Source organism: Labrus bergylta, chromosome 1 (assembly GCF_963930695.1).
Source record: "Labrus bergylta chromosome 1, fLabBer1.1, whole genome shotgun sequence".
In the NCBI taxonomy this organism is placed as follows: Eukaryota; Metazoa; Chordata; class Actinopteri; order Labriformes; family Labridae; genus Labrus; species Labrus bergylta.
In genome coordinates, this window is record NC_089195.1 from 20940524 (window position 1) to 20954602 (window position 14079).

At 41.8% G+C, this 14079-nt stretch overlaps 1 protein-coding gene across 1 annotated transcript in view; it reads left to right on the forward strand.

Annotated features, from left to right (window-relative positions):
- Positions 1-463: 463 nt before the first annotated feature.
- LOC109988237 (voltage-dependent T-type calcium channel subunit alpha-1H-like) overlaps positions 464-14079 on the forward strand; it is a 44391-nt gene continuing 30775 nt past the window's right edge. The window contains exons 1-6 of the mRNA XM_065956261.1: positions 464-757; positions 2876-3161; positions 9673-9767; positions 10053-10186; positions 10555-10652; positions 12449-12608. Coding sequence (XP_065812333.1) covers positions 725-757; positions 2876-3161; positions 9673-9767; positions 10053-10186; positions 10555-10652; positions 12449-12608 — 806 coding nt within the window. The 5' untranslated portion in view covers positions 464-724. The remainder of the gene's footprint in view (positions 758-2875; positions 3162-9672; positions 9768-10052; positions 10187-10554; positions 10653-12448; positions 12609-14079) is intronic.

Consider the following 14079-nt stretch of genomic DNA (forward strand, 5'->3'; position numbering starts at 1 on the left):
ATAATTTGTATAACTAACACCAATGTTAAACTATCAATGAAAGTTGGAAGGAGTGTGAAAGTTTACAGAAAAGTCGAAAGAAAGGACTTCGTCAACCAGTATCTGTCAGCTAGTAATCTTAAAGCTATAGTAAACAAAACAAAAACTACCTACACATAGAGCCAAAACATTGGTGCACAAAATACTAAGTAATGCTGAACGAAAATGTAAGCTGAAATCCGTCTGTCAATTACCATTTCAAGAAGCTGCTGTGTTTGTTCAATATCTGTGTTAAGCGACTTGTTATTGCATTTAATTTAATACAGTTTTAAGAAGCTATTTTACAAGACTGTGGAATTTAGCTTCCGGGACGAGACTGTCTTATTTTGAAGGTAAAATTCGAGTTGAGCAGTCTGCCTCATTGTGGCTCGCTTGACGCGGCTCTCCCTCTCCCCGGTGCGCCTGAACTCCGGTACCTGACACCGCAGAGCGTGTCCAGCTGAGGGGACACAGACGCACGGAGAAACGCCTGGTTCTATTTAACTTTACTTTTCCCGGGTATATAAACTTCTGCGTCTCATTCCTCCCTCATTTTGCCCCTCTTTTCTTTTTTTCATCATCCCGACTGAAGGACTGAGTTTGGATATCGGCAAGGGGGGGGGGAGGAGGCAGAGTACCAACGGGCTGCTCTCAGATGGAGCAGCAGGGCTCCGGGAGCACAGGGCGCACGGCGGACCCGGAGTGAATGACGCTGGTGAATGGACGCTGCTCCAACCAGGTAAGGAGGGCAAAGTTTTCCCTTTTATGTTTTATGATGTACTTTTTTTTATTTGCTCTTCTTTCCCAGGTTTTGCGCTGAGGCTATAACGTGGCAATAGAAAATGTCCAGAATATGCTGATGTCGCTCGTAGTCAGTGGCGGGGTGTCTTCCACGAAAATTACAAAATGAAATAATAGCCTAGGTGATTGAAGTGTAGTTTATGTGGTAGGATTACTCTATGAATAGTTTTACACCTTATCTGACTTTATGGTATATCTATTAGGGTGCTTAATTTGATATCAAAAACATTTTGAGCCTTGCTCTTTTTTTTCCATTTGATATATATCCACAGTTGATTATTGGGTGAATCACACCTTTTCTCCTTTGTGTGCTCCCACACAAGCTAGAGCCCCATATGTCATTGGTAGGCTATGATACTGGTTGGCCTTCAGAAGGGTGTCACTGTATGTTTACAGTAAAAACTAAAGGTCAAATTTTTAAAATTTAAATTTTGTGGAGGTGCATATTTTGATGTTGTTTCATTGCTTACGATTTGGAGCAATCTATGCATTTAACAGAGCTTGATAGGGTTTCAGAGATCTTATAAATGTGTGAATATATTTGGTTCTGGGTACTGGTTGTGATTAAGTAAGAAAATTACATTTCCACATGCCCCGGCTATTAACAAAGGTTCATACTGACTTTAAGAACTGTTTTAAAAGAACTTATCAGCAGGCTTTTAACTGCACAGAAGAATGCTTTATTTTCCAATGGTCAATTGATGTCTGTCCAACAGCTACTATTCAAACACAACAAAAAGCCTTAAACTGTGTGGCTCTGGACTCCTCGCTCAGTCTAGGCTATGTGCCCATAATGGAAATTCACAGGGAAAAAAAAGATACTGGCAGATTCAATCTCATTATTTTCATCAAACACACTCACACTGATACACTCCTCCCTGTGCTGAGAACTTGCATTGCCAGCTCTCCTGTTGTCCTGTCACTCTGTAGGGGAGTATGTATCCCTGCATGGACTCATGGTTGGCTAGACTTCTATTGTCCCGAGTCTTCTTTATGTTCGTCATCCAAATAATCCAGCTCTTGCTCCAACTTGATAACAAATTGGTATCTTTGGAATTAATTTGCCAGAATCTCTCTGGGGATCAATAAGCAATTGGAATGAGCAGACTGTGGACCTGTGAGGAGTGTTTGCTGTGTACTCGTGACAGTGAGGACTGTGTCACATGCTCCATCTCCCATATTTTCCTGCCAAACGCCAATGATTACTGCACAATAAAGGGAAAAAAAACACGATGGCATTCTAAAGTAAAAAGGCTCCATAGCAAGAAATGAATCCACTATCATGGTCATGCTCTTAATTTATACTGAGATTATCTTTCAATTTGACATTTCCCGCTTGATATTCCAATGCTTCAAGAAATTCAAGTTAGTACTTAACAAATTAACCATGGCTGCTGGCGCTCCACAGTCACATATTACAGCTCCTTAAAATATACAAGTAACACTTTCCATCATGGATATAAAACTGTAAATGAAAAAAAGAAATAGCTGACAGTGTCGGTATTAGACTACACACTTTATTCTCCTCATTGCAATTTGAAAAAAATGTCTAAGCTACTTTATCTGTATGTCCAGATTGTTTAAAGCCAGTCTGGATTAAAGGCATCAGCAGTAATGGCCAGTTGTCATGACTGAATTGTACAGCTGTAGGATTAGAATAAAGGGGTCTTAATGCTTCCAGTTGCCTCCTCTGACTCTTGCGTTTGCACCTTTTCCTGTGTCTATTAGTGACTTCTGTTTGGGTTTATTTAGATTTATATTTCCTGCACAGAACTACTCCCCGGCAACGATTCTTCTACTGAAGGTCGCTTTTGGTTTCAGAGAAACGTTTTATTTCTTTTTCCTGTGTTGCTTTGCTGGAGGGTGAAGGGTCTCGTGGACAGGATAGCAGGCTTGTCAGTCAGCACAGTTCCGGTTGTTTTTGCGAAGCTGCAGTGCCAGCCGAAAGGCAACGCAACAGAAACACACACACATGACCACAGATAAACACACATACATGCATCCATATGTTGCAGTGTGCCTCTATGCCACCCCTTTTTTTTTTTTTTAATTTTAGGTTCAGGCTGTTCCCAGCACGGCCATGATGGGCACCCAGGACCCAGACCTGCATGAGCAGCGCAGAGGACCAACGCAGGAGGAAGGGGATGAGGAGGAGGAGGGGGAGAGGGTGCATGTGTCGGTTGAGAGAGAGGAGCGGGATGGGGATGGGGAGGAAGAAGAGGAGGAGGAGGAAGAGGAGGAAATAGAGGATCTGCCGTACCCCTCTCTAGCACCAGTGGTTCTCTTGGCTCTGACCCAAACCAGCCCACCCCGCTCTTGGTGCCTCCGAGCTGTCTGCCACCCATATCCTTCACCACCAGGGATTACACCTGAAATACTGCAAATGTGTGTGTGTATGTGTGTGTGTGTGTGTGTATGTGTGTGTGTCTGCGAATAAGTGTCTGCTGTTGGAGAGGGATTGTGTGTTTGTGTTTCCGCTCTGTACTTTCTCAAGGCTGTTGTACTGACAAGGCACCCCGCGCCTTAATGTTTACTTTACATCTAAACACAGGGATGATCGAAAGAAGGTCAGCGCTGGGTGTCAACGTGTGTGTATATGTAGGCTTGGCTTCAGGTATTTCCTCGGACCCATTAGCTATAGAAAAGGATGGCAAACATTTTTCCCTGATTGGAGGTTTCCATAGTGACAAGCCCTAATGAATCTCCAGGGTTACAGCCGCCTGTCAGTTGCATTGTTACCAGCCTCCAGTTTTACAGCAGAAGGAGTCACAAATAATAAAAAAACTCACTTCACCTCTCGCACTTTGCTCTGGTTCTGTCTTCATCGTCTCACCTCCCATTTCCCCCCATAGCTCTCACTCTCTGTCTCAGCCACTTCTGCTGTAGAAGTGGAGGTGTTATTGTGTGTGTGTGTGTGTGTGTGATTGTGTGTGAGCGTGCGTGTGTTAGCAGCTATGAATACTCTGAGGCATGCCTCAACGTCAGCAACACCTCAGGGATTTGTCAACCCTCTCCAAATTTAATATTTTCCACTAGTTTTGACTCTATTTGTGTGCATGCGTTCCTGTGTTTCTTCGCTTGTGCAGTTGTCATTGTGCGCCTGTCTGTGCTCATCTGCTAGTATTTGCCATCGTCAGCACTCTGTGTACTCCATAAAATATAAATACATAATTGCTGAATAAATAAAAAGTACACCAAGAGGATAAGAAAGGGAATAAACTACAAATGCCATGCTGCTCTGTAGCCTGCTGGGCCGTAACCAGAACCAACTTACCGGACACACTTACTAACACACACACAGACACAAACACACACACACAAACACACACACACACACACACACACACACACACACACACACACACACACACACACGCACACACACACACGCACATGCACACACACATATACACACACACACACACACACCAGCAAGTGAATGCCCTCACACAAGCGAGGGAATCTCCCATGGAGACGCTCTTTAGAGGAATCACCTGGTTGCTTGGCAACAGCGTAGGTCTGCCCCGATGGCCACGGTTACTTCCGATTGCAGTAGTTGTTTGTTTTTGTGTGTCGTCTGTCTGTCTTCCTACAGCTGTCCATACAGAACCCCTAATGGCATATGTCCATTTTATCTGCGTGATCTTCATACTTACAGTGTGTGTGTTTGTGTGTGTGTGTGTGGTTGTTTATGGGTTTTTGTGAGTGATCTGCGGAGGACGTAATGTGGGTGGACATTGTTCGACAAGGACATTAATGTGAGCCCAGTAGGGTGGGGGCAGTCCCCAAGAGCTGAAATTCACTTTTCCCTGAGGTGACCCCTGCTTCCTTTATGTTTTTTTTTTTCTCAGTACAAAACTAATTTCCTATCTCCTTTGCTCCCATCTCCTCCCTCTCTGAAAACACACTCATTCTTCTTTTGTGCCGTGTTTACAACGTACTGTACATCTCTCCACCCTGGTGCACATCTAACAAATTTATTTGGACCAAAAACAAGATTTGCTTTTGCTATTATATAACACTCTTGTTTTCCTTCCAGGCTACATTGATGTCTGTTATTTCCGGTGTCTTCGCTGTGAGAAGCCTCCTTTGTGAAGTGCTGAGCTTTCCATGTGGAAGTCATCACGCTCCTTTTAAGTGTAACATATGACACGCACAGAAGCACGTGCATGTATGTAGTGAGGTGCGGGGGAAGACACACATACTCAAACACACACTTGCACAGGACATTACTTATTCAGCAGAGCATGAAACATTCAGAGCGTTTCCTTTTGTTTAAAGCTGAGAAAAGCTGTATCTGTCACTCCTTTACAAGTTCCTTTCTCTTCCTTCCTCTCTTCTTCTACTCTGCATCTCTTTTTATTCTGTATTTCATCCCTCTTTACGCAATATCCATCCGCTGTCCTGCTTTTTATCCCCCTCTCTCTCCTTTTTTATAAACTGCCTCTTAATTGGGCTGAGGTGTATATGTGTGTCTGTGTGTGTGTCTGTGTGTGTGTGGGGGGGGGGGAGACAACGATAGATGGGAGGAGGTCTAACTCAAACTAGGGTGAGCTGTCAGAGTCATTCCAGCCAATTAGCATGATTCCAGCAAGTGTTTCCATGGTTACCAGCTGTCACACTCGTAGTGGGAGGAGCCAGAAGACTTGACAAACTTGACAGTAACTTTACTTGGTCTCTGTCTTAGGCACTCTCTCCCTCTCTCTTGCGCCAATAACACTGAAGCACACACATACTTCTGATCAAGCTTAACTAGGTTATTGTTTAATCAAATCTGTGTGTTTGGAGTGTGTAGATCCAAGCAGCAAAAAGCAGAGACTGAGGAAACTGGCAAGCAGGTCATTTATACACTGCATTTCCTATTTGAGGATTCCAACATAGACTTTAGATTTTTGGATTAATATCATCAATACATCGGTAATTTTTTTAATGCATCACAGAACAGATTAATTCTGCAAATAAAAACAATTTCTTGCTAAAATTTGAGGCTCCTCTAGTAGTGCCCTTTTTAAGGTTTAAGTCACTGTATTTATTGGAATAACAATGCAATAACTACAGACTTGATAAATGATGCTGCAAATAAAACCATTACTTCCTGTTTGGGTTTAGCTTTTATTTTCAAAAATATATTTTTTAAAGAAATTTAGTTTCAACTCTTTTTAATTTATCTTAATTTTTTTTTTTAATCAAAAACAACAACTATACATTCATTAATATTAGTATTTAAAAGGTAAATATGCTCTGTTTTGATGATTGGATAACGACAAAGCTTATAACAAGATAAGATAAGATAATCCTTTATTTATCCCGCAACGGGGACAACTACTGCTAGCAATCCTTACAATTGTTTTTGATCCTTATTTTGATTCTTTTTTTTCATCTGTTGTTTGGGAAAGACTAGCAGCAGACAGGAAACAAGCAAATAGAGATGTGCATTAAAGATTATGCAAAACTACTCGACTGAAACAAAACCAGGGTTGTTGTCAGAATTACATTTAGCTGATAATCGAGTGAAATATATACTCTTCACTAAAAAACATCAAATCATAAGAGTTATTCTGAAATACATATCCAATGTGTTTCTACAACAGGTCATTGTATACCAAGGCCCTGTCACACCACTTGTGCACCTTAGCTGCACAAGGTAGCCTCTGTTTTCTTTCTTTCTTTCTAAATGTAAAATTGAGTCATTATAAAGACTTTGATGTTATAAGCTAGCTGTTCTGCAATCTAATGTTAGTATGTGATTTGTGTGATGTTATTTTACTCCAAGTCATCAAGTCTACAATATGTATGTGGTAATAAGCTTGTAATTAATTGATTATGTACACTCTCCGTAAAGCTCTTCCAGGCCTTAAGTGGTCAAATGGGCCACTTGAGAGGTCCTCCTTCCTGGTCAATTTAAGAGTTAAGTAATAGGACAGTGCAAGTGCCACATTGCAATGATATTAAATAGCCAAAGGGACCTTTACAACATGCCCAGAAATTCTTCTTCCTAATGGTTCTTAACTGATTTATAAATCTGTAAGACCCAACCTTTAACCTTTTATAAGGGTGCCTTTGAGGCAGAGGTACCACTCTGTAAAACCGCAGGAGAAAAAAAAAATCGTATCCTGCTTGTATCCTGACGGCCTGTGTGTCCTGAGGGATGATCCTTTTAAGTTAATGAATGTTGCATATGAAAACGTTTCCGCACGCTGTATGTGTATCAGAGCCAAGGGTGGAGGATAATGCCAGAAAGATCAGGGTGATGTTATCTGATTTGATTTACAATGTCTAGCTGACCTTTATTACCTGTGTTGGCACTCGAGGAGAGAGAGTTGTAGAGGGGGAGATCATGGGAGATGAGGATGATGATGATAATGAAGAGGAGAAGGGGGTGGAGGATTCTTGAAGATGGGAGAGTGGAGGAGAGGTCTAGAAGATGAGGCAATTCGGAGGAGAAGTAGTGTGGAGGGGTCGTAATGTTTTCAGTTGTTTACACTCAAAGCTTGAATCGCAAGGGTCTTAACCTCTCTCTTTCTGCTGCTCCTTTTCTTTGTTTTCTGCATCAAGCCAGATCTTCACCTCATCTGTAATTGCACTTGTTTCTTCTTGTTCCTATCTCTTTTTATACTCCTTCACCTCTCTGTTGTATCTGAATCTCCATCCCTCCCCCTTCCAGCTCTCTGACAATGTTCGTTATTAAATGTAGATGTAGTTTTTGTGTTGGCTGAGACTCAGGTTCCTGACCGAGACCAAAGCCAAGGTCAGTCAGATGTGGGTGATGGCAGAAAAGAAAACCTGAGAGAGCCAAGGGGCAAAGCAGCTGGGAGAGAAAGAAGAACATGGAAAATGATAAGAGAGGCAAAGAAAAAAAAAAAAAAAGGAAAAAGAAATGCGAGAAATTATATGGAATGAAGATGGGAAATTATACGGCGCTATATAAAGGAAGAGGGATAGACAGAGTGCAGTAGGAGCGGAGCAGAGTGGAGCGTGGAGAAAAATAATTGGGCCAAAGAGAGGGGGAAAAGGGTGTAGAGAAAAATGAGAGATGATAGAGGGAAAGGTTTAGTGTGAGGAGGGGAGATGAAGGAAAAGCAACAGATGGAATAAAACAGAGAGAAGGAGGAGAGGACGTCCCCTCTGTGTATTATTCTCGATGTTGAATGATGGGCCGAGCGTGGAAAACTCCCATCTCATCCATCACTCACACCTTGACCCTGCCTCGTCTCGTGTTTAACTAAGCGCGTGTGAGTTTTCAGTTTATGTGTGTTTAATGAACATTCAGGGTTCTCTAAGCTGCTGTAATTTACAACAATAAAACGGGATTAAAACAATCCTCCTCAGCATTGAAGGATGCTTCAGCAAGAATTGTGCTGAAGGGCAGCATTTTCTTTTGTGCGTGTGTTTGTGTAAGTGTGTGTGTGTGTGTGTGTTTGTGTTTGTTTGTGTCAGTGTATGAGTGTTTGTTTGTGTACGTATTAATCGGATCCAGACCAGACAGGATGCAAGCGGATCGTGAAACTCAGAAGTCAGTTCCCACGGTGAGATGGGGGTTCCCATAGCAACCACAGCAAAGGGAGGACACTAGATTACCCCTGCTCCCTCACTCTCTCTCTCTCTCTGTCTCTCTCTCTCTCTCTCTCTCGCTCTCTGTCTCAAGGGTGATAAAGGATTGTACACTCATTAATTTTTCCGCCCTCTTGAGAGCAAAGTGTCCGGGAATGGGGACTCTGTGTGTCAGCGCATAGTGTGTATACATGTGTCATTGCGTATGTGTCCGTGTACATGCTCTTGGCTTTGTTATGTATGGGTCCTTGCTTCTTGAATACATTGCTGTCAACCGTTTGGCAGTTTTCGAATTTGCAAACAAATGCAAGCGTGTGTGTGCATTTGTTTGAATCCAACACAATCATTCCTTTAACACTCTACTTCAGACTATTTTCCCCATGTTTCAAACCCAATCCAGTTCTGTCTAGTTTGACAGTTAACAAGCAACAAACACCCGCCATACTCGAGTTTACACTTAGCCTGACTTCAAATGTGTTGCAGTCTGTTTCATGGTAGCTGTCTTTCTTCTGTAGTTGTGAACATGAAACATGTCAGAATGCCCTGTCAAAAGTTGTTCTTATAAATTAAACTTGATACATTTAAGCCTATTTTTGCAAGTTGCTACCCTATTAATTTTTTTTTTCAGGTTAGTGCATTTGGTTTTCTGCTCCCAAATGTGATTTTTCAAGCAGTGAGCCAAACATTCACGCATAGATTCACGCCTCCATGCATGCTCAGATGGATAGGTTCAGTCCTGTATTGTTTTTTGCACATCAATAAAATCATGGTTTCACCTTTCACATATACCTAAGTCTCATCAGGGTCACTTCAGACATTATCATTGCCTAATGTCTTAAGACAGAGGCGAGAAGAGTCAAGGGCAAACACTGAATAAAAGAGAGAAGCATAATTCATGCAGATGGCTCCATGCAGGGCAAGAAGGGGTCACTGAATGGTTTGATGAGAATGGAAACTATGTGAATAATTTTCTTTGGTCTTTACAGTAATCATATCTCAGTGGAAGACTCCAGAAAACATTGACCATGTTTCTATCATCTATTTGCATCAGGTGGTACATTTACTATCTGGAATTTTGAACCAGAATATTAATGTTTGGACAAGGATGAAGAACTCTGGGTTAAGCTGAAGTTGGATATACAGGCAGCAATCTACTCAACTTGTTATTGGCTGAGACTCTTGTCAAGTAATTAATTGATCAACATTTGCAAACACAGCTTCATGAAACGTGCCTATCTAGAATAGTGTGAATGTAATCAATGTTTAAACCCTGCTGTGTCGTTGAGCCTTAACTGTGTGTCACATGGTTTGAGCGTGTGAGCATTTTGGCTATCCTGCTGAACTGTGTGACTCTCGGGATGTTCCAGCCCTGTGACCACACGCCCTTCCTGCTGCAGGTAAAGCACACACACGCATTCACACACACACGCATTCACACACACACACATTCACACACATTAACTCACATAATTACAAACTAATTATGTTCCGCTGTGAGACTTTATTATCAAGGGTCTGAAAAGTTTTTGCTTTAATTTTTTCATACTTAATCTGTTGACGCTAATCCTCTTGGTGTGTGTGTTTGTGTGTGTGTGTGTGTGTGTGTGTTTGTGTGTGTGTGTGTGTGTGTGTGTGTGTGTGTGTGTGTGTTTGTGTGTGTGTGTGTGTACGCGTGCACAAAGGCTCTGGATGATGGCATCTTCGTGTTTTTCGCTGGGGAAATGGTAGTGAAGATGGTGGCCCTTGGGGTCATAGGTCAAAGCGGTTACCTTGGCGACACATGGAACAGATTGGACTTCTTCATTGTTCTAGTGGGGTGAGTGTTCGATGGGCTCACACATGGCCACGCGCACACGCACATGTGACATTAAATATGAGCCAAAAATGTGTGTATGTGTGTGTTTTGTGTAAAGCTTAGACACTTGTTTAATGCCAGTTAAATGTCAAGTGTGTGTGTGAGTGCACGTGGGTGTCGTGTGTTTGTGTGTGTGCGACGGCTCTGTAGAATGACAATGGCATCATTCGGTCCTTAGAGACAGAGACCTCAGTGATTGGTAGTTAAAAGGCGATATAGCCCTGAAACGCTGCTCTGCGTTCTACTGGATTCCCTGTAGACATTTAGGGTTTGCCAAGGTCAGGCTGATCAGGATGCCACTGACACAGCACTTGCTTTCCTTCCCTCAGAATGCTGGAGTACTCCCTTGATGGACACAACGTCAGCCTATCAGCAATCCGGACGGTCCGAGTTCTCCGCCCACTGCGAGCCATCAACAGAGTCCCCAGTGAGTTTCTCTCCTCTTTCCTCCAACTTACACCCACAGTGTATTACACCTTTTTTTGTCTTTCATTGTTCTGGCTCTGTGCTCAACCTCATTGTATTTTAAATTAAACAGTTACTGTGAGGTTAGAGTGCATACTTTAATTTTCAGAAGCTTTAAAGTGTGTTCACATCCAATTTGGGAGTTAGAAGCTCTCTTGACTTGAGGACAAAGCAGGTCAGAGATTGTGAAGAGAGAAGTGAGGTGGCAAAAAAATAGATTTTTATGTTCAAAGCGTGTAATGTTCTTGACTGGACAAGTCGTTGACCTGACAGCAATCCTACTCATTGTGTGTTTGACTCACTGAGGAGCAGATTTAAGCCTCCGAAACAAACACGAAGTGAAGCAGACTGCAGCACAGGGTTGACAGAGCATAAGAACGAACATGTAAATTGTCTGTTGTAGACTGTCGGTGCAAGGCAAATCTCCCATCGGCTATTCAACTCTCACAACATAGGTGTTACTGACTACACCATACATTTCACAAGTACCTGTTAGCTTAGGGGGGCTAATGCTACATTCATGCAGCCCTTTAACTGTACTTTTGGCTGTCATCAGTGACTTAATACGCAATATGATTTTAGGCAGATCCCTGACAAGCACGGCGTGAACTTTATCATTCTAACAACCTTTGTATTCAGTTTAAATGTTTGTTTATTTTTTAGCACCTTCAACAAAGTGCTGTCCGCCTGTATCCATGTAAATGTAGTTATATTTAGAGTTCAATACTCTGTTATCGCTCTTCCGTTGGCTGTTTATTTATATGGCTCACTGTGCTCCAGTCACATGATTAGGGAAATCTTACTCCTGCTACTCTAAGCTTAGACTGCCGCCCCTGAGGCAACTGTTTTTGGACTATTGATATTGATGACGTGATTTAAATAAAGGCAAGTCATTTGACTGACATAGGCCATATGGCTGTACGTGGATTAAAACTTTTAACACCAATTACTTCTAGTCGAGGTGGTTGTAGACTTCAGAGAGCCTTTGTCTGAGGTCACTAACAAATAAAATGACTGTGCAGGATTTCTTTCATCTAATTTGAACTTGTCCAGTCAAAATATGTTCCCTTAATTAGCGAAGCATGTGTAGAATGAGATGCACTTCCACCACTGATCATCTGATGTAGAACACCCTCAGCTGAAAGTCAGCAACCTTATTAGTCACAGCCAAGATATTGAATAATGTGTCTCTGTCCTTGTGCTCTCTGACCGCACTGTAAATTCCACTTCATTTCTTTAACTTACTCTAGATGCTGAACCTTTAACTGCTGCAGCTTTCTTTTTGATGGATGCATGTGTAAACAAATCAGGGCACAGGGAACAAAGTCATGGGAATCATTGTGATGCTCGTGTTGTTCTTAACAGCTCGATGCACACACCGGCCGGCCAACTTTTTTTCTTTTTTTTTTTTTAATCACACACTGTGACCTTGGCAGAGTCCAGGCGGAGTTCTTATAACACCGTCGAGAATGTCTGAAGTAGGCAAGTCTAAGAGCAGTAGAGGAAGATTTCAGATGTGTGCTCTTCAGCAGAGTGGAGTGGAGGCCAATTATCAGTGTTTGAACTCTAATTATTGCCCATTCAATAATTTAAAGCTGCTCCAGTTTCCTGCAGAATACATTAAGGGATTTTCTCCTGGATGTCCAACACTTCTTTTGACTGACAATTAGCTTTAAATGCAGATTTTGTTAGTTTTTTGTAATTTCCAGTTAATCATGGTGTTTTTGCTTTTTTGTGTGTTTTTGTGTGTGTTGGTAGGTATGCGTATCCTGGTCACCCTTCTCCTGGACACACTCCCCATGCTGGGCAACGTGCTGGCACTGTGCTTCTTTGTCTTCTTCATCTTCGGCATCGTTGGCGTACAGCTATGGGCGGGGCTTCTAAGGAACCGCTGTTTCATGGGAGAGGAAGTCAAGATGTGAGTTGCCATAGTGACAATGAGATGTCACCTCGTAGGATGCACTGGCCTCATTACTCTGAAACACGGTGTCAGAAGTTTGCTCACGACTGATTAGCGTCTTTCACCCAGCTGTTATTTGTAAGAGGGGATCAAAATCACAGATCATCTGATCCTGTTTGCTCTCTAATCAGCCCCATCTGGGTGGATGTGAACGTGCAAATGTGTATCCTACTGGAACCTCAAGCATTGCAGATCACAAATCAGGAGATTAAGGAGGCTAAGTAAATTCTTGTTGTTGTTATTCAGACACTCAGTGGCTGTTTCGGCACCCACCTTCAGAGTTTTACTGACGCTCCTGTTCTCTCCCACATGACCCCTCCTGCCAGGCCCCATCACTGTCTGATTGACACTGTCAGACACTCTCAGTCCTCCTCACATGGTCTCAAAACCCAGTCATATAGTATCACATAACATCACCTCCTGGCCTCACATCTGGTCAACCATTCTGCTTCGATATTAATCTAGAGATAGTGGCTTATGTGAGTTTAGGCTGCATTTGGGACAGTCTTTAAATTATGGTTCTGTGTGGATTAGTTAGATTAGATTACTACTATTAATTGTTATATAATCAGGGTGCAATTCATTTTATTATGTCCAATTTCAATGTTAAGTGAATAATAGTATTTTACTTGCCAATCACTATATAGCTATTATACTTTTTTTGGTTGGCCAGTAAAGCAGTGATAACGGGCTCTTGCTTATTTTACCCTTATTTGGCTGGAAGCGAGTGAAAATGTTCTACATTGGTATATAATATTATAGATACTTCTTTTACTAATGCTCATAATAGGAAACCTTGTGTTTTTTAGTTCTTTCAAAATGAAAAGCAAAAATTAAACAGGCACCAACATAATTTATATAACAATCTTGAAACACGTCTACTATTGTCTGACGACAGTATATGCCTCTATGAGCCATGGTCAACATCTTAGTAATTCAGGTCTAGCCCGGGGTTAGCCATAAATGACTTCAAGCCGAGACTTATTTTTCCATGCACTGCACAAAATACATTTTTGCTCCATGACTGCTAAGTAAACACCATAATTTCTTGGTTTATTACAGTTCAAGTGTAAATAGTAAGTGACACAGAGGCTTCACTCAGGCACATTCACGTAAGTGGTACTATATGATACTGATTTTCTGGTGATTTATTTGCAATTACCAGTCTTTACCTGAAGAAAACCATCATGCTTTTAAAATTATTGTCTGTTGAATTGACTCTTGGATCGATAAATTCTGATGCATTTTAGATAGTGTCCCAATGGATCAGGATTCTCAGGGTTCAGATCGGATAATCAATAACAGTGTTTGTTAGCCCCTCAACTAAGGACATTGACATTAAACACAACAGAGACCATTCTGTGAAAAACACATTTGCTGTAATGTTCTTTTTATCACTGAGACAATGTTAAACACAGAAGATGCTACA